Source organism: Capra hircus, chromosome 16 (assembly GCF_001704415.2).
Source record: "Capra hircus breed San Clemente chromosome 16, ASM170441v1, whole genome shotgun sequence".
In the NCBI taxonomy this organism is placed as follows: Eukaryota; Metazoa; Chordata; class Mammalia; order Artiodactyla; family Bovidae; genus Capra; species Capra hircus.
Genome location: NC_030823.1, coordinates 41,527,566 through 41,555,266, shown reverse-complemented (window position 1 = coordinate 41,555,266; position 27,701 = coordinate 41,527,566). Strand labels below are relative to the sequence as shown.

Sequence of the window (27,701 nt, the reverse complement as noted above, 5' to 3'; positions counted from 1 at the left end):
GAGCAATTTTAAAAAATTGAAAATAAAAGAGGAAAATGAATAGGTGTTGAACCAGCCCGTGATATGTAAATGCCAACTAGTAATTACCTAAAACCTCAATTTTCATTCTGTTTCATCTTGCAAAACATTTCATTTTCCCGGAGTGAAAACACTTGGTCGGGGCTCGCAAAAGGCAGCGGGGCGGCCGCCTCCTTTGGCCTGCGCGCCCGCCGGCCCCGGCTAGGGGGCACTTTGGCTCCGCGCTGCGGTGGCCTCGGCCACGACCAGCTCAAGGTTATTCCCCTCTTGCCATTCTGGCGGCTCCGCTCCGCGCGGTCGTGGCGCCCCTCCCCCCACTCGCACTCGTCTGGTTTCGGGGAGCCTCGTGCTTCCTTGTCCTTGCGGAGGATCATAGGATCGTATTGAATTTTGGCTGACCGAGCCTTCCTCTGCATATTAACTTTCCCCTCTTACCTGCCCTCTAGACCCTCGGCCTCCCCGAGTTGCATTTCACACCCTAAGAGCAGCTCTTCGCCAGACTCCCTCTCTCCCTTGGCGATTTCAAACGCAGCAGTTTCTATATTCCGTTTTATTGCTGCTGCTGCTGCCTTTTCCTCCTTTCGTTTTGGCGGCTGGGGGCGGCTCTTTTTGACTGCTGCTCTCACACACGTGCTCTCCTGCCACATTAGAAGGGTAATTCCGACGTGTCTTTTTTGCATGCTCCTAGATTTTCTCTTACTCTGGTTTAGGAGCTGTATTTGTGCTGTATTTGTGCAGCATCTTGGAATGTGGTTGGGGGATACCCCTGTTTCCGGGCTGGTTGCCTCCCCCACTCCCCAGCCTGTTCCCTGCTGAAAAAGAGTGTGGAGAAGTGAGAGCAGTGAGCCTGGTCAGGACCCTTATCTGTAGGTCAGGGAGGCTTCTGGATGCAGAAAACCAGAATTATGTTGTCCTAGGACCCTGGATCTGAGAGCGCTCTGCCTGGAATCTCAAGGAACACGGCCTCTTTAGTGAGATATATGGCTTCATAATTAGCCCGTTGCATTTTTTCACGAGTGCTAGCATCAGCGTTCTACGATGTGTTCCTCTGATTAACAGCTGCTTTGCAACTATTTCCTTGTGCCACTGATGACCATATTTGTCAAGGAACTCCTGACAGAGTACTGATTTCTTACTAAAATGCAGTGTTTCCATTTGAAGAGGGTTCTCTCATTCTAGGCACTGCCCGGCTTTCCCAGTCACTTCTTGTAAAACCTTGAGTTGGCTTTGGTCTAACGCTTGTTAACAGGATTCAGGGTATCTATCTACTTTAGAGTACGAGCATAGGAACCTTTCGAGGCAATTTAATCTTCTGAGCCCTGCATGTGTAGCGCAGCAGTGTTGGAATGGAGTTTTAAGTCCGCCTGTCGATCGTTTTCTCTTGCCCTCTAGTTGTGATCTCTCTGGGTGAAAAAGGACTTGGCTTTGGTTGTTAGTGTCATTAATTTTTGACTATTTTTAATATTTTTAAATGGCTAATGAATGCTCACATTTTTAGGAGATAGATGTGCGTGTTGCACACAGGAGTGCAGAAGTTGGTGACATTCCAAGTAAGTGTCACTGGAGACAGCGCATCAGGTTTACATGTCAGGTGCAGAGTGCTCAGGCTCCCCCCAACCCCAGGTTCATTGTTAGGCAAGCTCTGTTCTCCCTTCCCCCTTGTGCAGAAAATACTGCGTGTGTTCTGAAGATGATAGTGTGCAGATCTTTTGTAGGAGAGTGGAAAGCATCTAGGAAGCATCGCTTCAGTGAGGACTGTCAGGAACCTGGCTGCTTCTCACCTGGGATTACTTACCCTGCACAACGCATTTAACAGCACATAGTTCATTGTAGATAGCCCCTGAGTATACTGTATTCCATTGATTTATACAGTTGCAAATCCTGGTCTCTCACACACAAATCTCTCTCAATTGGCCAGTCATCTTGGATCCAAAGGTGTTTTTCAATCTGAAGTCCCCTCTTTTTCCCTGGGCTGCTGGCAGTCACTCCAGTGGACCCACTGCCAAGGCAAGAATTTGCTCCTCCTCTTTGTACCCGGGTTTTATCTCTAGTTTTAAGTGATGAACAGAGTAAAATCATCAAACTTTCCTAAAATTGCAGAGTCGATGATGACAGGATGGTTTTGTTTCACTTTTTGAGGGAGGGAGGGAGGGTGGGACACAGAGCATCGGGTCACAGGAACGGGGTGATGAGAAACTTTGCTTCTCTTTCCTTCTGAGTTTGTCATCTTTATTTTTATGAGACCAGCTACTGGTAATTTGCCTTGCGCTCATTAAGAATGCTCGGGGTGCGAGAGAAGGGGAAAGGAGGGCCAGTTCTGTGTCTCTGAGGGACTCAGCAGCAAGTGGTCTCCACATCACCATCGGAGCTTTTCACCAGGATTCTCCTTGGCTTGCTGCACTCCTACACCGGGTGCAGTAATGTTCCCGCCTCCGTTTTACATCTGTGACATTGAGGCGGAAGGTTTGGCCTGAATTTATGTAATTTAGTTGGGCACAAATATAACCCATGAATAGTCACATTCATCTCCTAATTAGAAAATCAGACGATAATACAGGACAGGCTGCAGGCACCCCGTCATTTCATCCGACAAAAGGGTGTTGTGTCTGTCTGACCTCCGCCAAGGGAAGAGCCCTTGAACTGCTCTGTGAAGTTAATGAAAAGTGTCCAACAATAGTCGAATGAAAGATGCAAACTGGGGACAGCGTCCGTTATATAGGCGTGTTCAAACCTTTGCATTATGGGGAAGGGTTTGGAGAAATCTTCTACCATCTATGTGTGAATCAAAGGGCTGTAAAATTCTATGTTGGACGGGCTCTTCCCCACCTTGTTGAAGTGCCAGGTCCTTATGAGGAGAGAGGAGAAGAGTAAAGAGTAGCTGAAGAAATAGCTAGTGAAAGGAGAGGCATTCTTGTATGTCCAGCTTACATGGATGGAGCTGCTTATCTGGGTATCTTTCTTCTAAAGCCCATTATGTTGAAGCTGTTAGTTTGGATGCTTTATATTTTTGCATCTGGCGTAGTGATACCGGTGCTGTTAAATATGCGATTTGCCTGTCGCCTGCATTTTCCTACAAAGATCAAGAGGGACATAAACAAGCCCCAGATATACTTTATGTAGGTGTTTGGCAGTATTATTTTATATGGCTCGAAATTAGTGAATGGAAACTTTAAAAGAAATTGTTCATATTTTTTGCAAGTTTGAAGTGTGCCGGGACTTTGTCAAATTCCCGTTAAAATAAATATGTCAATTTCACCTCCCTTCCAAATTCATTTATCTTGCTTTTTTAAAAGGTGTTTTCTGCTTTACCTGATGTTTAAATTGGATTCTCCCGTTTATGCTGTTCTTTGCTATATCCCCCACGTTTTTCTTAAATGAATTACTAATGACAGAGCACTCCATCATTCCCTCTCTGCAGCCACTTTAAGGAAAGCATGGTGATCTAAACCTTTTAACCTATTAAAGATGATTTTCCCCAATTGAATCAGACCCACCACAGGTGTAATAACTAATCATTTAAACTACACCTGCTATTATGTATTTTTAAGCCATTATGCGTGTTGGATAGATGATAATTCATGTTTATTGCATTGTCCGATGGATCCGTTTTGCCTACACCAGGCTGATTAATGTATTTAAAGAAATAAGAGATGCAATTTTTAAAAAAAAAATTGATGGAATGCGCCAAGCACTGCATTGAGTGCACCATTAAACCCATCAGAACTTTGCTCTCTGACCAGAAATGCATATACCAAGGACTGTATTAAAAAAGCAAGGTGAAACCTGTGCGTTTTAGTGGTGGGATTCTGTTATCTTTCTCTGTCATGGAAAATTTTGGAAGGATGAAGGAAAGGTTTATGCTTCTACCGGTGAATGTCAGGAGCTGTGCCATTGGCATCACTGGCTTAAGACCTGCCTGCCCACAGTTCCTCTGACACCTGGGACCCATCCCAGGGTGTGTGGAGCTTACCACATATACAAATGCTATCCTTGTCTTGTATGTTGAAGGTGTATTTTTTCTCCAGGTGAAGAGCTATTAACCCTAAGGCACCTGATCTGGGCAGATGGGCCTTGAGCCCATGGGGCCTGGGATGGTGCAACTGTCCACCTAGTCCAAGGCCAGCCTCTCCTCCTCCTGTTTTTCTCCTTCGCCACCTCCTCCTGGCTCCTAGCTGCTTTCCTTTTCCGTTTGCCTTCTTTTCTGTTCCATCTCCTCTGCTCATCCATCACCCCCTCCTCCTCCTCGTCTCCCTCCTTAACCCCATTCTGTTTCCCTTTTCTCTCTTCTTTCTTCCCCTGTCCCATCTCTTCATAAGAATGCAACCATTTTGTCGATGTTTGTCAGGTTTTTCTCTATTTGGATGCATCCTGAGGGGCTCGGGAGTGAGCATGTAGTTTTGAGGTTCTAGAATCCTGAGCATCAATTTCTCTTTCGTCCAGGACCAATTGGTTATCACTGCAGTTCATGATGGTAGTTAAAGTGTTCACAGTGTTGGACAGATTCTAATCATTCTCAAGGAATGCTTCTGTGTCTTACCTCTGACAGGCCCCAATTTGGGAGTTGGGGCTACCTGACTTCGTCCTTCGGGGAGAGTGTCTGATCCAAGCCTCCCGTGAAGGGATCACAGGGGAAATACATCAGGGGTTTGCCCTGAAGTTTTTTTTCCTTTCTGATTTATCTTTTGTTACCAAAGAGGTGTGTCTGGTCTCATGATGAAGTTCATATAAAATATGAAGAAGATACTTGTAGCTAGTATTCCATTTGTAGTCACAGTACTTTCTGTGTGAATCTCTGTTCAATTGCTGCCTTAGTTTGAAAAATCTTAGAAAACTTCCTTACATTTGGCCCCTTAGAAATTTTTTCTTTCAACAACTTATGAGGAAACTTCAGGGTCTGTTGACTTTACCTGTACCTGGAAACTAAGTGGTTCTTTTTCTGATGAGATCAATAATGATAGTCATTTACAGTGGCCCCTTTCCTATGGGGGCAGGTTGGCATTTCCCACCCATCAGTCTAGTGTCAGTGGTGGAGAGCAGACAGGCGGTGTGCAGGCACATGCTTCGTGTGCACTGAGTAATGTGAAGGTTAATACAATCCATAGTTTTCCTTCCACCCCCTGCTTGGCTCATTTGTAGATCCGTAGATTTCTTTAAATAATATTGTTTCCAGAGGTAGGTAGATAATCTTTTAGTCTGTCAGCTTTTAGCCATGAAACCCTAAAATTTGTCCTTTGAAGGCTCTTTAGAATTTGGCTCCATTGCATAAGAGAGACAAGTGTGAGTGGCTGTGACTTATGTGAGTCTTCCCAGCTAGTGGATGCTCACTGCTTCGCCCGGTTCTGTAGAGGCAGCCTGATCTCTTCCCTTCAGATGCTAGCAGTGTGGCTGGGGAGGCAGCCTGAACATTAGAAGACAGTAGACTTGTGTCTTCAGCTATATGGCACTCACCAGCTGCACCAAAGAACTGAAGAGAATGGGGAAATCAGAGATGGCTTGCTTATTCAGGGAAGACTTAGCGGAGTTAGAACAGCCTATAGCAGGCCTGGGCTGCTGCTGCATGTGCAGTGTTTACACTGGTAGAGGCTGGAAGGGAAGGCCTTCTAGAAAAAAGGGCGTAGCATGGACACAAATGGAGCGACATGGGTAAGTGTGGCCAGGGAGGGCTCCCTGCTGAGGGGTGTGAGGAGTCAGCTCAAACAGGGAGAACAGGAAATGATTATTGTGGGTCTTAAAAGCTGGGCTGAGGGGATTAGATTTGATAGAACCAGATATAGGAGGCCAGTGATGGTAGGGGACCAACAGAGTCTTTAATTTAAGCAGATTTTACATGTGAGAAATAACTGGTTAGTTTGACCTCAGTATTGCGCTTATTTCTATGGACCTGGGGTAAACGTGTAGGATTCTTAATCTTGAAATGTAGACTGTTGACGTTTCCTCCTCTTCTTTGTTTTATTTCCCCTACCAGATTGCCACAGCAGTGAAGTTTCTACAGAATTCTCGGGTCCGCCAGAGCCCACTTGCAACCAGGAGAGCGTTCCTTAAGAAGAAAGGTACAGGTTCCCTGTGGCCATGCTCAGTGGCCTACAGAGAGGGGCTGGGGCAGGGCGGACAGCAGCTGCCGTATGATGACTGATCTCCTGTGACTGCCCCACTGGTGTGGGAGTGGGGGTGAAGGAGGCCCCAGTGGGAACACATGCTTCTTTTCTTACAGTAGAGCAGAGATGCTAGGATTCAGGTAATTGAGCGCTAGATGTAAGGCCGACGACTTGGTCCAGGGCAGCCTGGTATCAGCTGTGTTCAGCAGCAGAAGAGGCCCGGGGAGAAGACCAGGGAGGACTCCCGCCCTGTGGTCTGTTCTGATCATGGCCGTGGCTGCAGAAAGATTGGCCTTAGATTATGAAGTTAGCTGCCTCAGTAAAGAATGAGGAAGAAAGAGATGAATGAAGGACGAGGGAAATGAGATGACTAAACAAGGTCAGGTTAAGGTCAAGTCTGGGGTCAGTCTGATTTACAGATTAAAGTGGTAAATTACTAGTTTTATGGTATTTCTGTAAGCAGGGATTAAATGGATCTTGACAAATTCAATATTGTCTGAAGCAGACAGAGTCTCTTGGTTTTATTGAAATTTAGGATATGTTTCTTTTTTTGTGAAATATATATTTTAAAAAAAGCTTATCAAACAAAGAAATTAGATACTTTGCATTCTTTTCATTCTTTGCATGTCTAATTTTCTGGAAAGCTAGGAAGTTGTTTAAAGGCCCTTAAACACTATTTGTGAGGGGAAGTGAGCTATCTCTGCTCTCCCTGCACACCGCCCCCTCCCCCACCTGCCCCCCCACCCCCTACTCCAAACAAGACTCTTTAAGGAACTGGAATGTTGGTCTCAAAATTCTGGGCTTTGAGCTTAAATCATTAGTGGCTGAAATGGAAGAGGGCGTGGCTTGGTGGTGTTTCCTAGGTCTGCTCCATGGTATCCCACTGAAGTGACGCTTCGGACCATGTAAAGCTGGGTCCCAGGGCTGCGCTCACAGGGTTAGGGCGGGATCAGCCCAAGCATTTCATTCACAGGCAGCTGTTTAGAGGCAGCCTCAGGGCCAATCGCTGACTGTGATTGAGTTGATAAGGGGCACTTCCTGGCGGCATCCCGGTTCCCCCCACCCCCAACAGTAGGAGATTATTAAAATTTGGAGTGCAGTGGCTGGCCCTTCCACTCCACAGCCATCATGCTGTAAAAGAGTTTTTCCTTGAAATATGTGTACCTATGGGGAGTAATTAATCATAAAAGCTCAGGGGTTTCAGCTCTCTCATCAAAGCATTGAAGCTGGGGAAAGCTGAGCCTAAAAGCTGTGCTGATTACCCGGGGTAACCTGAGACAAAATCCATAGTTGCCAAGAGATCCTTTGCCCAGTATATTGTGCAATATTATAACTGCCTGATCTTCTCCTCCACTGACAATGACCAGTTATTCCTCATTTTCTCTCAAACGTAGCTGGGTTAGAATTTCATTTGCAGAAGGTATTTAGAGCAATTTAGAGACAAATGTCTCTGGTGTTTGCTCGGCACTTCCCCACTGCAGACTTTGCTGAGCAGTTTGAGTATCAGGAGCTCCATCTAATCTGTTTAATTTTAATAAATCCCTGACTGGGAGAGGGAGAGAAAAAAAGAGAGAGAGAGAAAGTCTGGGCCAAATAATACTTCTTTTGACTTGGTCGGCTAATAACTACTGTAGAAAACTGTCCTGTACAACTGTCATTTGTTGCTCCTTTAAAAACCAACAACCATCATTTAATTAATTCAGCTCAGAGTGTTTGCCCTGAGCTGAGAACAGAACAGACAAAACCCCTGCCCTCTCAGAGCTTGAGTTCTACCAGGGAAAGGCAGACAGCAAAAGAAGAAACAAAACGTTGTTTATCAGATGGCAAGTTCCATGGAGAGGAGTGCCTGGGTAGTGGGCTGAAAGGAGCCGGTGCCGTGTGGGAATGGATTGTGCTTCTCAGTGGGGTGATTAGCAGGTGTCCCTCCGGGAGGGTGACATGTGAGCGAAGACCTGGAGGAGATGAGTATTTGTTGTGGGCGGAATTCCTTCTCGACCCTGAATGTGGTTTAGAGTTTTTAGAATGTTAGGCAGCAGGAAACCATAGAGGCATCCTACCTTTCTTCCAAAGAGAGTTTACCCTGCACTTAAACCTGGAGTCCGTGGACTTAATCACTTACCTCCATTATCGTCTAAAACGCTGCTTCAGTCAGTAATTATCTATTTCCGAGTTGAATCCCAATAGAGTAGGTTCTGGCAGGACCTTTTCTGGGCAGAGAATTCCAAGGTTTGATGGGCATCTGGGGAAGAAGAGCCCTCTGTGGATTTAAACTTCACTTTTCACATTTCCCGTTCTCAGGGTCAGGTGCACATAGATCACGTTCACGGAGCTTGGTACCATCTCCAATGGGGTGAGGGAGGAGGGGATCTTATAAAGGAGTGAGCCTGTGCCCTGTCCCTAACAGTAGTTGAGAAGGAAAGGGAGTTGGCTCTCTGGTCTTTGGGAGCGGGGAGTGTGTCTGGAGGGGAGGGACCAAGGTCCTGGCTTCCTCCAGTCCTATCTCCCACAGGACTCGCTGCAGTGCAGGGTTGGAGCACTGGGTTTGGGGAGCTCACAGCTACTGTAGTCTTGGCTTTCCTAGCAAATGTCACTTCAGGGAATTGCAGTGGAGCCCTGTCTTGAATTATAATCTTGACTTTCTCTTTTTTTAATAAACATCTCTTTCCCGAAAAGGCAAATCCAATTTTGTTTTTCTTTTAATATTATTTAATATTTAATATAGAAATCGAGGTCCCTGTAGTGCATGTCACTTCAGTGGAAAATGAGGGTTACTTTAAAAACATCAGCTGAGTTTGTTTTATTGTGAAGCTGCAGCCCTGAGTAAGGGCCTGGTCCCTCCTCTGTAACTGACAGGTTAACCTGTGCCCTCTGATTTCAGGGCTGGGGAAGCTGGGGGAGCTGATGGCATAGGGTTTGCAAGGGTCTTTTGTGGTTTTGTTTGTTTGTTTGTTTTTTGTTTCTTTGAGATCTCTTTTGGATGCTTCAGAGTCTGAACATGGAGTCATTAATGAGAAACATGAAGTTATTAGAATCATTTATCATTTTCTTTGAAGCTTGTGCTGCCAGTTTGTGTAATTTACAACATTTCTTTCTTTTATCGGGAATTTTTTTGGATGCAAGAGAAAAGCAGCTGTTCACCTTCAGAGTACTAGAATAAATGTTTTTGTTTTCCGTCCAACCACTTGATTCTGCAGATGACATCAATTGCGGAGTCAGCCACACATGAAGATAATTGGACGGTGTGTGGGGTTTAAGCCCTCATAGAAGGAATGGGTCTATATATAGAAGCAGTTCTTGCCAGGCAGGCATCGTATCTGGGGCTTTAAGCAGGCTACAGTCCAGGAGGTTAGAGTAACTTAAAAACAGCAGTTGGATCAGTCCAGAAAGTTAGGGGCTTGGATGCTGCCGTCAGTAACCTTATGTTGATCTGACACCCTGTCCAACCACAAAATGTAGGAGGCAGTCTGCTTCCAAACACGTTTGGCAGGCGGAGTATAAGGTGGGTAAGAGAGAGGAGCCTGTTCGTGGCGGGTAAAGGCGTAGATGAGATGGCGGGAGGTAGACTTCTCTGTTAGCTTTTTCTCATATATCTGTTGCAAGACAGAGTTCCAGAAAAGAGATCAGCATCGCCTGCTTTCCTGTGTGATTTTGCATGGTGGGACCTGGGTGGTGCTGACTGACCCTTTGGCTTTCCGTTGTCCTTCTCAAGTGTATAAATCAAGGACTATATTCTCCTTCATCTAATAAATAGAAGAGGGCTGGGGGGAGGGTGAAGGAGAACGAATCAAATAAAACACACTACTACCATGCTTCCTCATTCTAAAAGGTGAAACAAGATCTTATCTCTTTTCTGTTCCTGGAAGCGGAACCCCCAGTAGCAAAACTGCCTCCTTGCTGGAAATGAACTTGAGGAAGAAACCTGCTGGTCTCAACCTTGGTAGTGGGGTAGAGGTGAAGGGCTTCTCTCACTGGAATATTTTAAGGGGGAGTGGATTCTCACACAGATTTCAATTTAACTCTCTTTTATGACTTTTCTTTTTTATCATTTACATCCATTTCATGAGGTAGTTTGCATGTCCTTGAATGGAATCTCGTTACCATGAAAGCTTTTTTAGCATTGATTTCATAACAGTCTTAATTTAATAGCTCCGTCATTACTGAGTAGCTCTGGGAGTGGGGCCCTGGCTTTCCAGGTCACTGACCTTTTAATTACAAACCTTGTTCTGATGGCCAGGTTATCGACTGGACAGCTCCCAGCTTGTGCCCCCAGGATGAAAACGAAAATAACTGTTTCCTCCCCCATCTCCAGGAAGAAAAAAAATTGTAACCTCATGTGTTTCTAAAATTAATTTTCTCCTTCGGCTTTACTTTATAATTAATTCTTTAATGTGTCTTAGTAAAGCCAGAGTATTTTTATAACACAGTTTTTTTTTTTTTTTGTAGAGCTTGGGTTCAGTGGATAGCGTGGAGGGGGCAGGGATGAAGAGCTTGCCAGCTTCCACCCCATGCTTGATCAGGGCCTATCTCCTCATCCTCAGAAACTCCTGCGGCTGAGCTGGAAAGAACAGTATCAGCTCTGTGAGGGGCCATCCAGCCCTTCTCATTCTTTGCTAAACAGACAGGGATTGCAGGATCCAGATGTAGACGAATTTCTGCATTTGCTGGAATAATTGAACCTTGCCTATCACAGACGTTCCCGTTCTGAGAGAAGACTAGGGTTGGATGAGTTTTCTTACTGAGTCCTCGCTCTCTCTGCTAGTCATGGGTGACTGGAGGACGACACAGGGACCTTTGCATGGGGTTCTGCTCAGTTGGGAGCTTAGAGCTTGGGTCCATCTAGATTGTCACTGACAGTGAAGAGGGAGAGAAGAAAGGGAGGACAGTGGCCCATAAGTAGGATGATCACGGGTTCTGATTTGGCCAGGACTGTCCCAGCTTTAACACTGGAATCCCACATCCTAGCCTGCCCCTCAAGGCCTGGGCAAACAGGTCACCCTCGCTGAGCAAGCCTTACTCTGGAGTGAGGGCTACTGAGAGAAACAAAAAGGGGTGTTTGGGGGAAGCCAAGGGCAGAAGTCCATTAGCAGTCAGTCCCCGCGAGTTGGTTCAGCTTGCCCTCGAGCGGCGTCTTACTCAAGCGCTGCCTGCTCTCATTGCCCCGGCCTGGCCCTGCCCTGACCCGATGGGGGTCCAGTGCAGAGAACCTCTGGGGGAGGCCGTGCTGCCCTGCGGACGAGCGAGGTACTGCCAGAGCTGGAGTAGGCCGGGCTGCGTGTGGCGGCCGCCTGCGTCCTGAGGATGATTGAGCATCACCATCCATCTGTTGTGAGCGGAAGTCTTCCTTCCCTGCCAGTCCTGCGTCTGCATGCCCATCACCCGCTGTTCGGGACCAGCTTATCCATCATCCTGACTGGTGTTCCCCCCATCCATTTTCCTGCTCCCCTTGTTATCCACACTTGTCTTGAACTCCGCAGATTTTTTTCAGCATTCAGGATGAGAGCTGCAGCAGCTCGGCTGGCTGATCACTGTGGCCTCCCCGTTCAGAGGGGGAGCCGGTAGCACTTGCTCTCCCTGGACAGCTGAGTCAAGTGTGTTTCTACTCCTCTCCCTGCAGTCAGGGGACAGCTGCACAGAGGAGCTTGAAGGGGAGGGGAGACAGCCCTTCTAGACTTAGTGAGTGGTTTTGAGCTTTTTCTCTGAAAGTGAAGAATGACTCCTTCTTTCTTGACTCGTGTGCCTGCAACAACACTGTGAGGAAAACAGTGTGGCACCGCCATGTACATAGAGCACTGTTTTTATTTTTAAAGATAAAAGGAAAAATTTTAAAGCAAGATATGTACATGGTTTTAAGAATTCAAACAGTAAAGGATAGCTAGTGAAGAATAGGTTGTCCTGTCATCTCTTACTCCTGTCCCTGAACCCATCCTCTTTCCTAGAGAATCCTGCTAGTCACAGTTTCTGTGTACAGTCAGTCCCCTACATATGAATGAGTTCCATTCCGAGGCCCCTTTCCTAAGTCCAGTTTATTCTTAAATCCAACAAAGTTAGCCTAGGTGCCCAACTACACAATCAGCTGTATTATATCATACTTTAATAGGTTTGTAATACTTTTCACACAAATAATATGTACATAAAAAACAAGCACAAGAAAAATAAAGCAAACATTTTTAATTCACTGAAAAGTACAGTACAGAGCAACAGCGGCATCCAGGAGTGGCACACAGGCTCGTGTCTTTGAAAGTTCACAAAGGTTTGTATGTAGGGAACTTACTGTATCATTCCAAAGATCTATCCATACAAAAGCACATGAATGTTTAATAACATAAGCACCTTTTAAATACAGTGGTAGAATGTTTCACACTTTACCTTATGCTTGCCATTGTATCTTGGCTTGCATTCCACTTTAACACACACAGGTTTGCCTCATTCTTGTCAGTGGCTGCATAGTACTCCATTGTATTCCTCTATCATCATTTTTTTGAGTCAGTCCCAAATTAGGGGACATTTAGACTGAATCCTGTCTTCTTGTTTCAAACAATGCATCAGGGAATATTTCTGCCTGTATATTGTTGGACACTGTGCTAAACGTTTTCTGTATGGTACCTAGGCTATAGTATATTTTTATTAAGATTTCAGGAGATCATGTCACCCCACCCCCAAAGAAAAGAGAACTGTTTTAAAATATAAACATGACCATAGATGGAAAGAAATTAATAAGAGAAAAAACACAAATTATGAACACTGGGCACAGATTTGTATTCTGAGGGGACGTTCTAGTCACTGGTTACGTGAAAAATACTTTTCTTTCTAAAATAATCTTTTTTTTTTAATCTCATTTTTTAAAGGGATGTGGGCTCATAAATTGAATTTTTATTCAAAATAAACATTCAAATAAATGGAAAGCTTCAGAAACTTGAAAGTGAGTATCTGTTTTCAAATCAAGTACAGTCCTTCAGTATTTCCCGGGGATTGATTGCAAAACCTCCCCCAAAGGATATCATATTTGCCTATACCCTACGTATCCTCCCATTTAAATCATCTCTCAATTTACTTATAATACCCAGTACATTGTAAATGGTGTGTAAATAGTTGCCTGTGTTCGGCAAATTCAAGTTTGGCACTTTGGAGTTTTCAGGAGTTTTTTCCTCGAAAACGTTTGATCCATGTTTGGTTGAACCTGTGGATATAGGGGGGCTGCCTGTCATCCCTCAGTATCCACACTGGGATTGGTTCCAGGGCCTAGTCAGCAGCAGGGACTAACAACGTCCATGGAGGCTCAAATCCCATAGTCTGCCCTCTATCAGGGTTCAGCATCCATGGATCCAGCCCACCTCGGGTCATGCAGTACTGTGGTATTTACTGAGAAAAATTGATGTGTATGTAGACTTGCACACTTCAGACCTGTGTTGTTCAAGAGTCCACTGTATGGCTTAGCTTTTTTTTGTTGTTATTGTGGGATGTGGTGTGGGTCCTGGGCTGTAGCTTAGGTAATCAGCCTGTATTCAGGGCCTGGTGTGTACAGAGTATTATTACATTAGGGCTTCATGAAAGAAAAATGAAATACTTGCTTTATGGATGAGAGGCTCATTAGGAGGTGGGAATGGCTGCCGAGTGCTTATCAACTGTACCAATGTCTATCCGTGAAACATAGTACTGCAGAAGTGAGCAGACTCTGACGAGGCAGCCATGGAGTAGCAGGCTCGGTAGGGCTGTCAGCACCTCAGGGAGGGTGAGTGCGTCTTCTCCTCCTGACATTCTCAGCAGCTGCATAGCAGCCTTGGTCACAGGCCAGTGAACAATAGGTTAAGTGATTGGGTGATAGTTAGAAGACATTAACCTGGGAAAGTTTCGAAAGGAGGTCTTTTCTTCGTAAGTCCTCAGTTTGTTTATTTGTTCAGCCCTGCATACATGGAAATTGGAGAAGGAAATGGCAACCCACTCCAGTGTTCTTGCCTGGAGAATCCCAGGGACAGGGGAGCCTGGTGGACTGCCGTCTGTGGGATCGCACAGAGTCGGACATGACTGAAGTGACTTAGCAGCAGCAGCATACATGGAAAATGGCTTCAGAATCGCTACCTAAATGTCTTACCAGTATTCTAGTGTTTATATAAAGAGTATTTATATGCAGTTCTTTTTGTCTTTAAGTCTTATAGAATCCAGAGAAAGCATTCTTTTCAAAGTTACTTAGGTCAGCAGAACTAAGTTTTGACCCAGGCACTGAGGGAGGGAGTGGGTGTGGATGGGCAGAGCAGGACATTGTTGGTGAGGGAGGCTCACACGGCTCACACGGAGACCCATGTGCGGTTAGCTGGATTGGCCCATTGGGTCCTCAGAAAGAAGAGAAACGAGGTTGGTGAGGTGGACAGTGAGTGAGGAGCCAGTGTTAGGGCTCAATGTGATAAATTTAACAGTTGAGAGCACTTCTGAGCCAGTTGAAATACTCCATGAGACTGTACTTGAGGACATTACTCTAGGCTCGGTGTGTAAACTGAATTGGCCTGTCGGTAAGACTAGCTATGAAGAAGGTCCTGCCAAGTCCTTTGTTAGGTGCAGAGAGTCTGGACTTGGAAGGAATAGCCGCAGAAATGGAAGTAGAAATGACATATCTATGTGCAGAACTTTGTGGTTTACAAAGCACAGAGATGGGTTCTTTTCTTCCTCACTATAATCTTATACATGTGGTTATAAGCAGGTTAATAGATATTTGTTGAATGAATGAATGCATTTAATCTCCCATTTCAAAGGTGAGGAAACTGAGGCTCAGAAAGGTTAAATAGTGCAGATTAATGGCAGAAATAGAACTAGAACCAAGTTTTATGCCTAGAGTTCTCTGAACCATACCATCTATTTTCTGGAAAGGAAGGACAGAACTACAGACAATGTAGAAAAAGGGAGTAAGCCAGGCTCAGTAGTAGATGAGATGTGTGAGGTGAAGGAGACAGGACCAAAGTTGACCCTCAGAGTTGCTGTATTATGTTAAGCAGCTTCACTGAGATATAACTGACATAAAGTAAACTATATACATACTTAACTTGTACAACTCTAAAATTTGACCTATGTTTGTGTACCAGTGAAACCATTGTTGCAGTTAAATAATGAACACATTGGGACTGCCCTGGCAGTCCAGTGGCTAAGACTCTGTGCTCCCAACACAGGGGGCCCAGGTTGAATCCCTGGTTAGGGAACTAGATCCCACATGCTGCAACTACAAGCAACTCACGTGTTGCAGCAAAGATCAAAGATCCTGTGTGCCACAACTAAGACCCCATGCGGCCAAAAAAAGATAACACACCGATTACCCCCCCATATAGCTCCTCGTCCTCCTTTGTAATTCCTTCCTCCCTGCCCCAGCACGTGCTGATTCCCCAGTAAGCACTGATCTGCTTTCATTCTCTACAGATTAGTGCATTTTCTGGAATTTTTAAAAAATTAATTAATTTTTGGCTGCACTGCACTGGGTCTTCGTTGTTTTGCAAGGGCTTTCTCTAGTTGTGACAGGCGGGGGCTACCCTTCATTGCAATGTGAGGGCTTCTCATTGCAGTGGCTTCTCTTGTTGCAGAGCACGGGCTCTAGGCACCCTGGCTTAGCAGCTGTGGCTCACGGGTGTAGTTGGCTCTGCAGCATGTGGAATCTTCCTGGACCAGGGGTTGAACTCGTGTCCCCTGCACTGACAGAATTCTTATCCACTGTACGACCAGGGACATCTGCATTTTTTAGAATTTTATATAAGTGGAGTCATGTAGTATGTATCCCGTTTTGGGGCTGGCTGTTTTTACTCAGCATGATAGAGATTCACCCATGTTGTTAGATGTATGAGTGATTCATCCCTTTTTTTGCTGAATAGTATTCCCTTGCTTTGGTTATACCACAATTTGTTTATCCATTCACCTGTTGATGGACATTGGAATTGTTTCCAGTTTTTAGCTATTAAAAATTAAAGCTGCTCTTAACATTTCTGTATAAGTCTTTGTAGAGACCTGTAATTCCTTTTCTCTCAGGCAGAACTGAGGGATAGACTGTAGGTATCATATGATGGTTACATGTTTAACTCTCTAGGAAACTTCCAAACTGTTTTCAAAAGTGGTTCTACCATCTTCTGTTGTCACCAGTGGTGGGTGAGTGTATTAGGGTTTTGAGCCTGGAGAGAAGGAACCTGCAGGTGTTTTATTTGTAGCTTGTCTCCAGTAGCAATACCACGTGACTTTGGAAGCATTCTTTTGGAGTAACTAAATAACCTGTCAGGTTTGAGATACTTCAGCTGGGGAGGCAATAGGGCCTAGACTGCTTGGGTTCCAATCCCAGCTTCACCATTTTCTGACTGTGTAGCCCTGGGTAAAATTCTTAACCTCACTCTGCTGTGGTTTCCTTATCTGTAAAATGGGGTTAATGATAGCATTTACTGCCAAAGCTTCTCGTAGAAGTCAGATGAAAATAGTGTGAGAAGTGCTTAGCAGAGTGCCTGGCACTAAAATCATGGCTTAATTAACGATGACAGCGATCAGCAGTACACGTCCTTTTAGAAGGTATATTCTTAATAGGCTAGAACCATTTTGCTGTAATGTTATATTAAAAACATACCATTTTATGAATAAATAAAGTGCTACACTGGCATGCAGGAGACTGCAATGTGGGAGACCTGGGTTTGATCCCCGGGTTGGGAAGATCCCCTGGAGAAGGGAAAGTCTACCCACTCCAGTATTCTGGCCTAGAGAATTCCACAGACTGTATAGTCCATGGGGTCGCCAAGAGTTGAACACAACTGAGCGACTTTCACTTTCTGTGTTAAAAAGATAAACTTGTTGGTATCAGAAAAATTCAGGCAACAGGAACCTCTCGAAATTCTGGTCAGAGAGTGATTTAATGTAAGAAGTTGGGCATTTCCTCATTTGTTGAAAAGGCCAAAGGAATGGACACAAAGCCAGGCCTCCAGCGGTGACTTCCAGGACATTGAAGGGCTCTCTGGGAAGGCTGCTCCCTCTGCTCAGCCAGGAAAGTAAGGGCCCAGGAGGCTACCACTGGGACTTTTGAGTCATACCCTTTTAGGGACTTCCCTGCTGTTCCAGTGGTTAAGAATCCACCTTCCAGTGCAGGGGAGTTTGATCCCTGGTTAGGGAATTAAGATCCCATATGCCGCCGGGACTGCAAGCCGAAACTGAAGAAGCCTGAGCACTGCAACGAAAGATCCCCCCGTGCCGAAACTAGACTCGATGCAGCCAAATAGATACTTTTTTTTTTTTTATTTTAAAGGAGCACACCCTTTTAGCTATGTCCAGAGATCAGGATGTCGTTGCTGCTGCCACCGCAGGACATCCCTACATCCATAAAGACAGTGAGTGACAGGACACTGGAATAGGAACTTGGCTTCCAACTCTGACAAAATTGCCTCTTGACCCCCACAAGTGAAGCTGGAGGCTAGAGATTGGACTGTAGTAGGAAACCATGGTGTTTCCAGTGTTCCGTTGATGATCTGCTGATGTTTGCAGCACTCAGAAGTAGCAGATACAGGTCTTTGGCCTCATTTCTGCTTTCTGAATCACCTGTGAGTGCACCTAATCCCCAGCCAGAGCTCTAGCTGCCGAGGTAAGTGTTGCTGTGAGTGTGCCAGCCTCTCTGACACCAGAAGCCCCACTAGAAAGAAGGGCTGGATGCTGAGTGCTATTGGAGGAATCCATAGAAGAAAGGAGATTCACAAATGCAACAACATAGTTAGCCCCAAACAGGGTACAAACACACTGATGTCACAAGCCTCTCTCTTTGTTGTTATTCAGTCACTCAGTCGTGTCCGACTCTTTGTGACCATATCTTTTTGCTTTTTCATACAGTTCATGGGGTTCTCAAGGCAAGAATGCTGAAGTGGTTTGCCATTCCCTTCTTGGGTAAGAAAGTGGTTTGACCCTTTCTTACTGAAGGTTTAAGAACTTGGTATTTTTCAAGCTCTTTCCATAACAGCCTACAAAATGAGGGAAACATTTAGTTTGTTTCAAACCATGCTAATAAAAAAGAGTCAGGCAAAAGAGAGTTTGCCTTTCCAGTCTGGAAGCAGGTGGCAGTGGTTTATTTATAAATCTAAAGTATTTCATTCAACACAGAGCAGACTGTGTGTATGTTTGAGGGCAGGATACGTTTTTAGTTAACTGTTTTTGGGCCTTTAGTTGTTAAGAAAAGCAGTAGTGATACATCTCCAGTTTGTCCCAGAGATAAATGCTGATGTGTTCTGTATCACATCGCTAGCTTTTCTGAGATGATTTTAAAGGAGGTTTGTCTACTAAGGGTAGATGAGGAAATTTTCACCAGAGGAACTGCGGAATCTGTGGGTCTGTTGGAAAATGTTGGAAGTGGAGACTTCTGAAATTTAACATAAGGTAGAACTTAAGACTGTCTCCTGAAAAATATTTTATGTTGATTGGACTATAATTAGAAGGATTCTTAATTAACTTTGGATAGTATTCATTCATTAATCCATTGTTAAATTAACATTTTTGAGTCTCTGCCTTCTAAAAATAAATTATCTTCTGCTGCTCTGTGTGTGTATGTGTATTACATATTGTGTGTGTGTGTGTGTGTATTACAGTGTCTGGTTTGTGGAACATAAGTTAGTATGGTTTTACATGTACTTTTCATTGTAGGTTTGCTGAGTTGGTCAGTTAGCAGCTTTATGTTTTCTCCATCTTTGGAGTAGAGTAACTCACAAAAGGTCCTCTGGATAGAATGATGGGGTGTACTCTCTCTTTACACATATGTGCAGGTGCACACTCTCACACACATACACACATGCCAGCTTATATTTAACTTGTGCTAAGAACTGAATGACTGTACTGATTTTTCCCTTCCACTTTAAACAGACCTATGTTTGGTTTCTAAAACATTCTGATAGGAGCTGTTCTTCTCAGATCTCACCCTTTTCATCAGACAGAAGATGACTTGGGAAGGCACTAGTCTCTTACTGTTAATTATTCTTTTTAGTTTTACAGCCCTTTAAAGTAATCTTTCTGTAATTAGATTGTTGAGTAGATTGTCTTTAGTGATAGGGTGGTCTTTAAGTTTTGTGTAGATTTTCAGTTTGTTACATGATTGCAAAAGCTTTCATTCATAAAGTTGAAGTTTACCTTATCATGGCATTTCAGGGGAAAAAAATCATGCCCCTCTGTGATAAATTAAATATCACAACCACAGAAATGTCATCTTTTCAATGAAACCTACAGTGCATAGGAATGGGGCTCTTTTCCACTCCGTTTTTGGCTTCAAGCTGGATCTATACTCTTAGCCAACAAGAAAAATATTTTACCACTGACAGTGGTGAACCTGTGAAGCTGAAGAACAAAGCCATACCCTCTTCTGCTTTCTGAGTCACAAACAGAATTGTCAATTAAATTATTCTAATTGCAAAATTTGGGGTCTTGGCCGAAAGAACACAGGTTGAGTTTGAAGAAGAGGCAGTTTAAAAAATCAGTTTAACTTTACAAACGGAGCTAATTTGTACAGAATGTAATTGGAAGAGAGTAAATACGGAGCTTCATGATGACCTCTCTTTTGAGTCCATTTCTGGTATTTACTTACTTTTTTTTTTTTTTTTTCAATCAAAAGGCTCTCCTTTATGCAGTCCTACAAAGAGGAGACTACGTACCGAAATAGAAATAACAGAAAATTATTCTCTGGAAGCCTTTAATGCCTGACTTTGAAAGATTTTTATCGTTCATTTGTTCATCCATCCAAGTATTTATTGAGTGCATATTTCTCTTACTGTGCTGGTCCTGGGGACTGAATATATACTGGTAAATAAAACAGCAGTCTGGGATAGAGACAGACTTCTCCAGAAATCTGAAATGTGCAAAAACTGTTACAAGTAAGCAAGGTGCTGTGATTAAAAGAGTTTTGATAGGGCAGGGGAAGGCTTGCTTTGGGAGGATCACTGAAACTAGAATGTGAAGAACGAGAGCAGAAGGACAGCCAGCTCAGAGACTCCGAGGTAGGAAAGGAGATTGACTTGACCTGGAAACCTGTGGTCAGGCTGTAGCTGTGAGTGAGAAGAGGGAGCTCTTTCCAGCTTCCGTCTGGAGATGGGGTTGGGGGGAAGGTTCTTTTGGAGTTCCATATCCCCTAATCTGGAGTCTTTCGTATCACCAGTCACCAAGCTCAGCTCTGCTCACCGTGCATTCCTAGTCTCACGTCTGCTGAGCGCCGTGCGAAGTGCAGTTGGGGCACAGGTGGCCCATGCCCTCAGAGAACCTGGTGATGAGACTGTGGTAACTGCTTAGAAACGCAGGGACTGTGATTTATGAGCAAGCCTGAGACGACAGATACAGACCATGCGATCACCCCCAGCCTGTGTGTTCTACTTTATAATTTAAGAGCGTTCTCATATGCATTTGCTCATTTCATCTTCACGGTAACCTGGGTTATTTCCTCCAAAAAATGTGCATGTGAGCGTGGAGACTAACAGGAGTCCACCACATTTGAGAAACGTGCTTCTGTCCTCACTGAATCATTGAGTTTCAGTGCATCGTCCGCTCACATGGACCAGGGAGCTCTCCCCGAAGAATCGTATTATTAGAAATGAGATTATTTATTTTATCCATGCCATTTCGTATACATTTCTATTATCAGGAATAGAAGATGAATTTAATTTTCATCCTCTTTAGTTCTGGAGATTGTCTTGCTGTCTTCCACGAGGGTTCAACCCAGAGAGTCTGTGGTGTAGTGTTCGAGAAGAGGAAGGCTCAGACCTGGGGAGGACGGCTCTGCTAGTGAGTGTTGTTGACTTTGTTGTTCTGTACCGAGGCTTTTATCAGGACAAGAAAGGGTAAACAGGCCTGTCTCTGCACCGGCGGAGAGGTCGAATGGTTACATTGCACAATCTTCCAGAGCATCTTGCCGCAAATACATGGGTTATATTAAAAATTGCAATCATATCATTTTTTATAGTAAATTGCTGACCTTATGCAGTAGAATCAGCTTTATTGAATTTCGCCAAAAATGCGTTTATAATTCTGCCATACACACATGATATTCATGTCCTTGCTGCCCATGTGGAAATGTCCCTTTTTACGATGTTAAACAAATTAAATCGACTTTCTCCTGAGCCGCCTGCCTCACCTTTAAGATCCACTCTGAGGAGTCGAACCTTTGCGGAGCAGCATGTGCCTCCCTCAGCTCGAATGTCAGCGCGCAGAACGCTGCAGTCTGGCACCACAGGAAACCTTGCCCCGGTGGTACAGGTTTGGCCTTGAGATTATTACCAGGTGGTACCGGGACAGTTAATGTATATCTTGTAGGCTGAGCACTCACACAGGCTCATCGTAATTATTCTGTTTTGAGGGAATGGTAGATATTTGTTTAAAAGGATCTCATGGTGAACCAAGAGTACACAGGTACAGTTAGTTCTCAGCTGTTTACTTGTAAATATTTATCATGAAAGTTTAAACCAGTTTTCCTTTAATTCCCTGTAGCTGTACTCCCTCTCCAACGAGTGTGGGACGGGGGATGTGAAACAATTTCACTGTTAGTCTAACAGAAGCACAATCAGGAAGTTGTAATGCATCTTTTAAATGAAACATAAAGAGTTTTTAATCTGCTTTTTAGAATCATTTGCTTCAAGTTTTATCTCTCCTTTTCATATATCTATTATTTATATTATTATTATATATATATTATATTATGTATATATCTACATAGGTAAACAAAAAATTGTTGGTTCCCAGACAGTGTTGCATACAAAGGCAATATGATACACTGGAAAAATCATCCATCCACTGACCATTTATTAAATGTACATTTTCTTTGTGTCCCAACATTTGTGCTAAGTACTGAAATTACAAAAATAAGGTTTAACATTAGTCTAGTGTGATTCCACAGTATGCGAACAAGTGCAGGATGGATGATAAAATGTTACAGGTGCTGTAATAGGTATACGTATAGAGGCCCAGAAGAGGGAGTGATTGGTTCCATGGTGGGTGAGGAGGACTAGTGGGGATGGGTTAAAAAATGAGGAGGTTACCCTTACAAGAGTCCTTCTAGAGGATTAGTTGTCTTTAGGGTTTGGGGAGTGGTGGTGACTTTAATCCATGCCAGGATGGGATGGGAACACAGTCTCCAAAGGAAGAAGTGATTCAGAGAATCAGGAAGCAGGCTGGTAAGTCGGGCAGGCAGCCAGGGTCAGAACTTCTGTGCATGAGCACAAGGGCTTGGACTTTAGTGTGTGGACGGTGGGGAAGCCATTGAAGACTTCTGTGTGGCATAGTAATGGGTCCCATTTATGTTTCCGAAGCTCACTCTTCAGGTTGGGTGGGCACTTAGGAGCTCACTGCCAGAATTCAGGGGAGAAGGGCAGTCACAAGAGTAGAGAAGGTGCTGGATTAGGGAGGGTGAGGAAGTAGAGTGGACAGGATTCAAGGAGTGAAGGAGAGGGAGGCATCTGTGCTCACTGTCCAGAGTTTTTCGCCTGGGAACTGGCCTGGCGAAGAGTGGATGAAGGAGTGAGAAGAATTCCAGACCCAGAGTTGGAGATAGTGGGAGGGAAAGAGGAAGGAAGCCGACAGACCCCTGTGATGTGGCCAGGCGTTTTGCGCTTGGAGACCCCAGTCAGGCTATGCCACTGCCCTTGTCAGGCTGTGCAGTGTCAGTCCCTTGGCTTTCGAAGTTGCTCCCACTGGGTGACTGATAGCCTCACTTTCTCCACATAGACGTTGTGAAGTGGTGTCGCTGAAATCTGAGGCTCTCTAAAGAAAAAGAAGTTGGCATTTGTGAAGCAAGTGTTGTTTTATCTGGAAATGCTTCTCAGTGAGAGGCCTGTCCATGTTCCTGGAAAAACCTGCCTCTCCTGCCAAGAAGCGTGTCCCACTGAATCGGACCATGGTCGTTGCGGGCTGCTGCCCCCACCTGTCACTGAAAACTCATTCTCCAGAAAGCTGTCTCCCCCGGCACTTGCTCCTTAACTGTTCCTCTCTGAGTTTGTCTGTTTCGGTCATGTTTGTGTGTATTTCCACTGATGTTTTTGTTTGTGACAGGTGGCTTTGCGTAATGTGGCCTCAGGGGCTCCCCGCACTCTATAAGACACGGGGGTTACCGTGACCTGACCCTGCAGGTACCTGGGTTCCCTGGTAGCAGATGACCTCGGTACCTTAACTCCTGCAAATCGATGAGTCAGAGGGGTAAAAGGTGTGGGGCTAAGGCAGAGAGCCTAGCGGTCAGAGGTTCCAACAGGAGTGAGGGTGGAAGAGCCCCGGGTAGCGCGTGATAGCCGGTTAGCCCGGCTGTCTTCCTGGGAGACATGCTAGTTTCTGGTCACTTGTAAGAGGGCTAGACAAGAGTGGTTCCCTTCCTCTGGCCCTTCCCCTGGTGCTGGCCCCTCTCCCTTGAAGGACTCTCGGCCACTGTGGCTGGAGGTATCTGCCTTCCCAAGCACTGCAGCCTCAGGTGCCACGCAGCTCCACCCAGTCCCATGTGTGGCGCTGTGAAGTCGACTCGTGTTGCCCTGAATTCTGATCTGCAGTTTTGAAGAGTGTATAGTTGTAAACTTTTCAGTATATCTGAAAGCAGATTTCTTTTCTGTAGGCATCTTGTTCATTTGTCTAGTCTTTCTATGGAAAACAGCCTCCTTGCTTGATCTGCGTGTGTGCTCAGTCTCTTCTGACTCTTGCAACCCCATGGACTGTAGCCCGCCAGGCTCCTCTGTCCACAGGATTCTCCAGGCAAGAGGACTGGACTGGGTAGCCATTCCCTTCTCCAGGGGATCTTCCCAGCGCAGGGCTTGATTTGAGGCTGCCTTAAGCATATCCAGCTATCTCTGGGTCTCAACCCTCCTGCCTCCCGCTAAAACCACCTGCAGGACTGACCCTCCGTCCCCCAATAACTTACACCAGCCACACCTCATCTCTCACTGACCATTTCTATCTGAGACCCTCACTGTATTAGTTCACTTTGCTGGCTTTCACCTCTTCCTTCTGCCTTTTCTTTTTGTCATTAAAAACTTTAAATAAATGTTAAATTTAAAAAAATTTGAACCTTTGGTATTGTTATCCATTCACCTCTGAGAAACTCTTTTTAAGACATGGACCTAAAGAGTCTTTCTCCTTCTTTCTTCCCTGTGTACATAGTGGGGAGAAGGATGTGGAAAATTATGGATGAAAACATGTTAAAAATGATTTTCAGGGTAAAACAAGAGAGGGAAAAAAGTCAACCTTTAAGGAAACCCAAAAAAAGCACCTCTCATTATGGTAATTAAATGGCAGCATATAACCTATCAGAATGCTGCATGTGTGAGACAAGCCAGGGAGCTGTGTGTTTGAAATTAGAGCTCTAATCCTCAGGGAAGAGAATAGTTAAATAATTTGTTTTTGATGTGTGAGAGCAGAGCTGAGAAGGTGTGAGTGTGTGTGTGTGTGTGTGTGTGTGTGCGCATGTGCGTGCATGTGCACACTGGTGCCCATGCTGGTGGGACGCTGGGGCCGTGTTTACCAGGAATGCCCTGGAGGTCGATATTTATCAGCACCTGTGTGCTGTCAAGAAGCACACAAGCTGCTGTTGCCCGTTCATTACGTTTTCAGAAGAGCTGGGGCCTCACCTGTGGCCGGGTGTTGCATCAGAACTGTAGAACTTGCTTCACTCTGGCCCTCTGGGACTCACCGGAATAGATCTGAGAGACAGGATGAGACAGATGGAGAAAGAGAGAGACAGGAATTAGGGGGAAGGAAGAAAGCGGACTTTTGAAGAATGCACACAGCACAGACTCTGCAGGTCCAGCTCCTCTGTCTGGTGCTCACAAAGGGTGGACGTTCCACAGAACGCTGGGCATAAGCAATGGCCAGGGGCAGCCCTCTCCAGACAGGGCTCCCCTGCCAATGTTCACTGCCGTTGGCGGTGTCCTTTCTGTGCCTCTGGCAGAGTTTGGGGCTTTATGCATGCCCTGCCCCTCTGCAGGCTGCTCTGTCTCTCCGTAGATATTCCCATAGCTTGGCAGCTGCGATCAGAATTCCACAGGACAGGCTGATGCGCGGCAAAGGTGGGGCCTGCCCATCTGTCCCCACATCCCTCATTAGGCCATGTGCTCTTTGGTGACTGGGGTGGGGGGTGGTGTGCTGAGACTCATGTGGTCTTTTTAGGCTCCCAGTCTCTGTGGTCTCTATGAGAGCAGGCAGGGTTTCTATTATACTAATAAGGAGCCCCGGGGACGCTGGTTACAGTGTGATAATCGTCCCCTTGGAGGCCCAGAGGCATCGGTGTACGCTGACCTCATCCCAGGGGAGCGCTGATGAAACCCTGACTCTGCCTCACTGCCCAATGGGCGGGGGAGGTTGCCAGTGTTTCTCCTGCCTTATTATTACCAGGCTTACTTGTCTTTGGGGCATTTCATCAAATCTTCTTTAGTTTCGCTTAAGAACTTTGGTGAGCCTGATGGAAAATTTTCTGTAATAACCCAAGTGTAGCAACACACGTCACAAATACCAGCTAATTACTCCCCAGAGTACCTTGGGGACAGTAGAGGGGATGATAGTAGCCCTGGTGTTTTTTTATCCCCATTTTATAGACTGAGAGACTGAGGCACCTCAAGGGAGACTGTGACCTGAGCCAGAGGGAAGGCTCTGGAAGCTGAGGTTTTGAGCTCCCTGCCTTTTGGCTTCTCTTGGAACTGTTAAGTCATTTAGGAAAACACCCTGGGTTTTGTTTTTTCTTCTTGCTGCTGTGTCTTAGACATTATTTCACATCCATAAATACGGATATCTGTTGTCGGTTTTGATCACTGTCCGGTGTTCTGCTTAGATCATATACCATGATTTATTTTACCCCATCCCCTTGATGGATAGTGCTTCCCAGGTGGCGCTAGTGGTAAAGAACCTGTCTGCCAATGCAGGAGACATAAGAGATGCAGGTTTGATCCCTGGGTTGGGAAGATCCCTTGGAAGAGGGCGTGGCAACCCAGTATTCTTGCCCAGAGAATCCCATGGACAGAGGAGCCTGGCGGGCTACAGTCCGTGGGGTCACAAAGAGTCAGACACAACTGAGCACAATCATATATGTCCCCTTGATGGATGCCTGAGTTATTTTCATTTTCACCATTATAGCAGCTCTTTAACATTCTTGAGAGGTGGGTATTTTCCTGCTTAGGGATTACTTCTTTAGGGTAAAACCCTTTGAGTTGGAACCGTGGGTTCAGAAAATGGGCTTGTCTTCATTTTCCCTTGCTTTGCTGACTGCCCTCTGAAGAGACTACCTCAGCTTCCAGCCTCAGCATCTGCAGTCAGTGCTCTGAGCACAAGTTTCAGCTCCATGGTGTCCAGCCAGCTGGCTTTTAGGATTTCTTCTTTCAGTTAAGCAGTGAAACTCCCTGACTTCAAGAGCATAGAAATACCACTAATTTTTTCCTTTTATAGTTTTAGGTTTTTTTTGGTGGTATTTTGTTGTTGTTGTTGAAAGTAGAGCTATAAGGGATAGAACTTAATTTTTTCCCTAGTGACCAATCTGATTGTTCCAGCATTTGTTGAGTGGTTGATTTCTTCCCACACCCATCACACCAGTCACCTTTGTTTTGTACTAAATTCTTAAATACACTGATGTGTGATCAAGAACATCCTGTTCTCATTCTTTGATACACTTTCTGTTTGTTTTGCTAATACTGCAGTGTCTTTGTTACTAGAGATTTGCAACACATTTTATGTGTTGGTATAAGTTGTACTGTTTCTTCGTTGTTCTTTTTTAGAATATTCTTGGCTCTTCTGGCCCTTGTATACTTTTAAACTCATTTTAGAATCACTTTATTACATCTCCTCCTCTTCTTGATCCCACCCTACCTGTACCAATGGCCAATTAAAAATAAAATCCTTTTGTGGTTTTGATTATAATTCAGCAGTGACTTTGGAAGGAAATTGGCATCTTTGCAATGTGTTAGTCTTTCCCTCCACGTTCATGTGATGTATCTTTAAAGTAAAGCATGTTTTTCACTAATGACATTTTACGAAGTCATTGCACGGTTCCTGTGCATTTCCTTTAATTCTAAGTATTTTTATTATTGTTGATATAGGACCTTTATCATTATATTTTCTAATAGATCTTTGCTAATATTTGGGAGAGCTATTGGTATCTGTGTTTTTAAAAATCATTTTACTGTGTTCTTTTTAATAGCCTTACTTTTTCTTATCAGATCTCTTAAGTCTTCTCAGTAGTGGATCATGTGAAAATAGTAATATTTCTCATTTCCAGTGTTACATGACTTTATTTTGGCTGGGGCTTCCAGAACAGTTTTAATTGATTATGAGTGTTCAAGGAGTAAAATGGATATGATCTCATTACCTCCTTTTCTTCAGAGCATTAATTTAGAAATGAAGGGCATAGGAGTATAAGAGAAATAATCATAATGGTCACTAGATTTTTCAAAGCTCATATTCTCCAAGGGGACTTCATTTTTTTTCACCTGTTTTGGCCATTGTTTTAATCTTTGCTCAAAATTGTTTGACATGCTCATAGAGGCTTGGTATCAGAAGAGAAACTCAATATTATTTCTATTTTTTCAGGGAGAGAATCTGAAAGACAGTGGGCTTGGCTTCCAAAGTCACCTGGCCAGTTTAGCCTAACGAGTAGGTCTTGGGAGTCATTGC

General features: G+C 44.7%; 1 protein-coding gene across 2 annotated transcripts in view; it reads left to right on the top strand.

Moving 5' to 3' along the window:
* The window catches only part of PEX14 (peroxisomal biogenesis factor 14), a 142,037-nt gene that overhangs the window by 44,908 nt on the left and 69,428 nt on the right, over positions 1-27,701 (top strand). For both annotated transcript variants that reach the window (XM_018060359.1, XM_018060358.1), the window contains exon 3: positions 5,984-6,068. In XM_018060359.1, the coding sequence (XP_017915848.1) occupies positions 5,984-6,068 (85 nt within the window). The remainder of the gene's footprint in view (positions 1-5,983; positions 6,069-27,701) is intronic.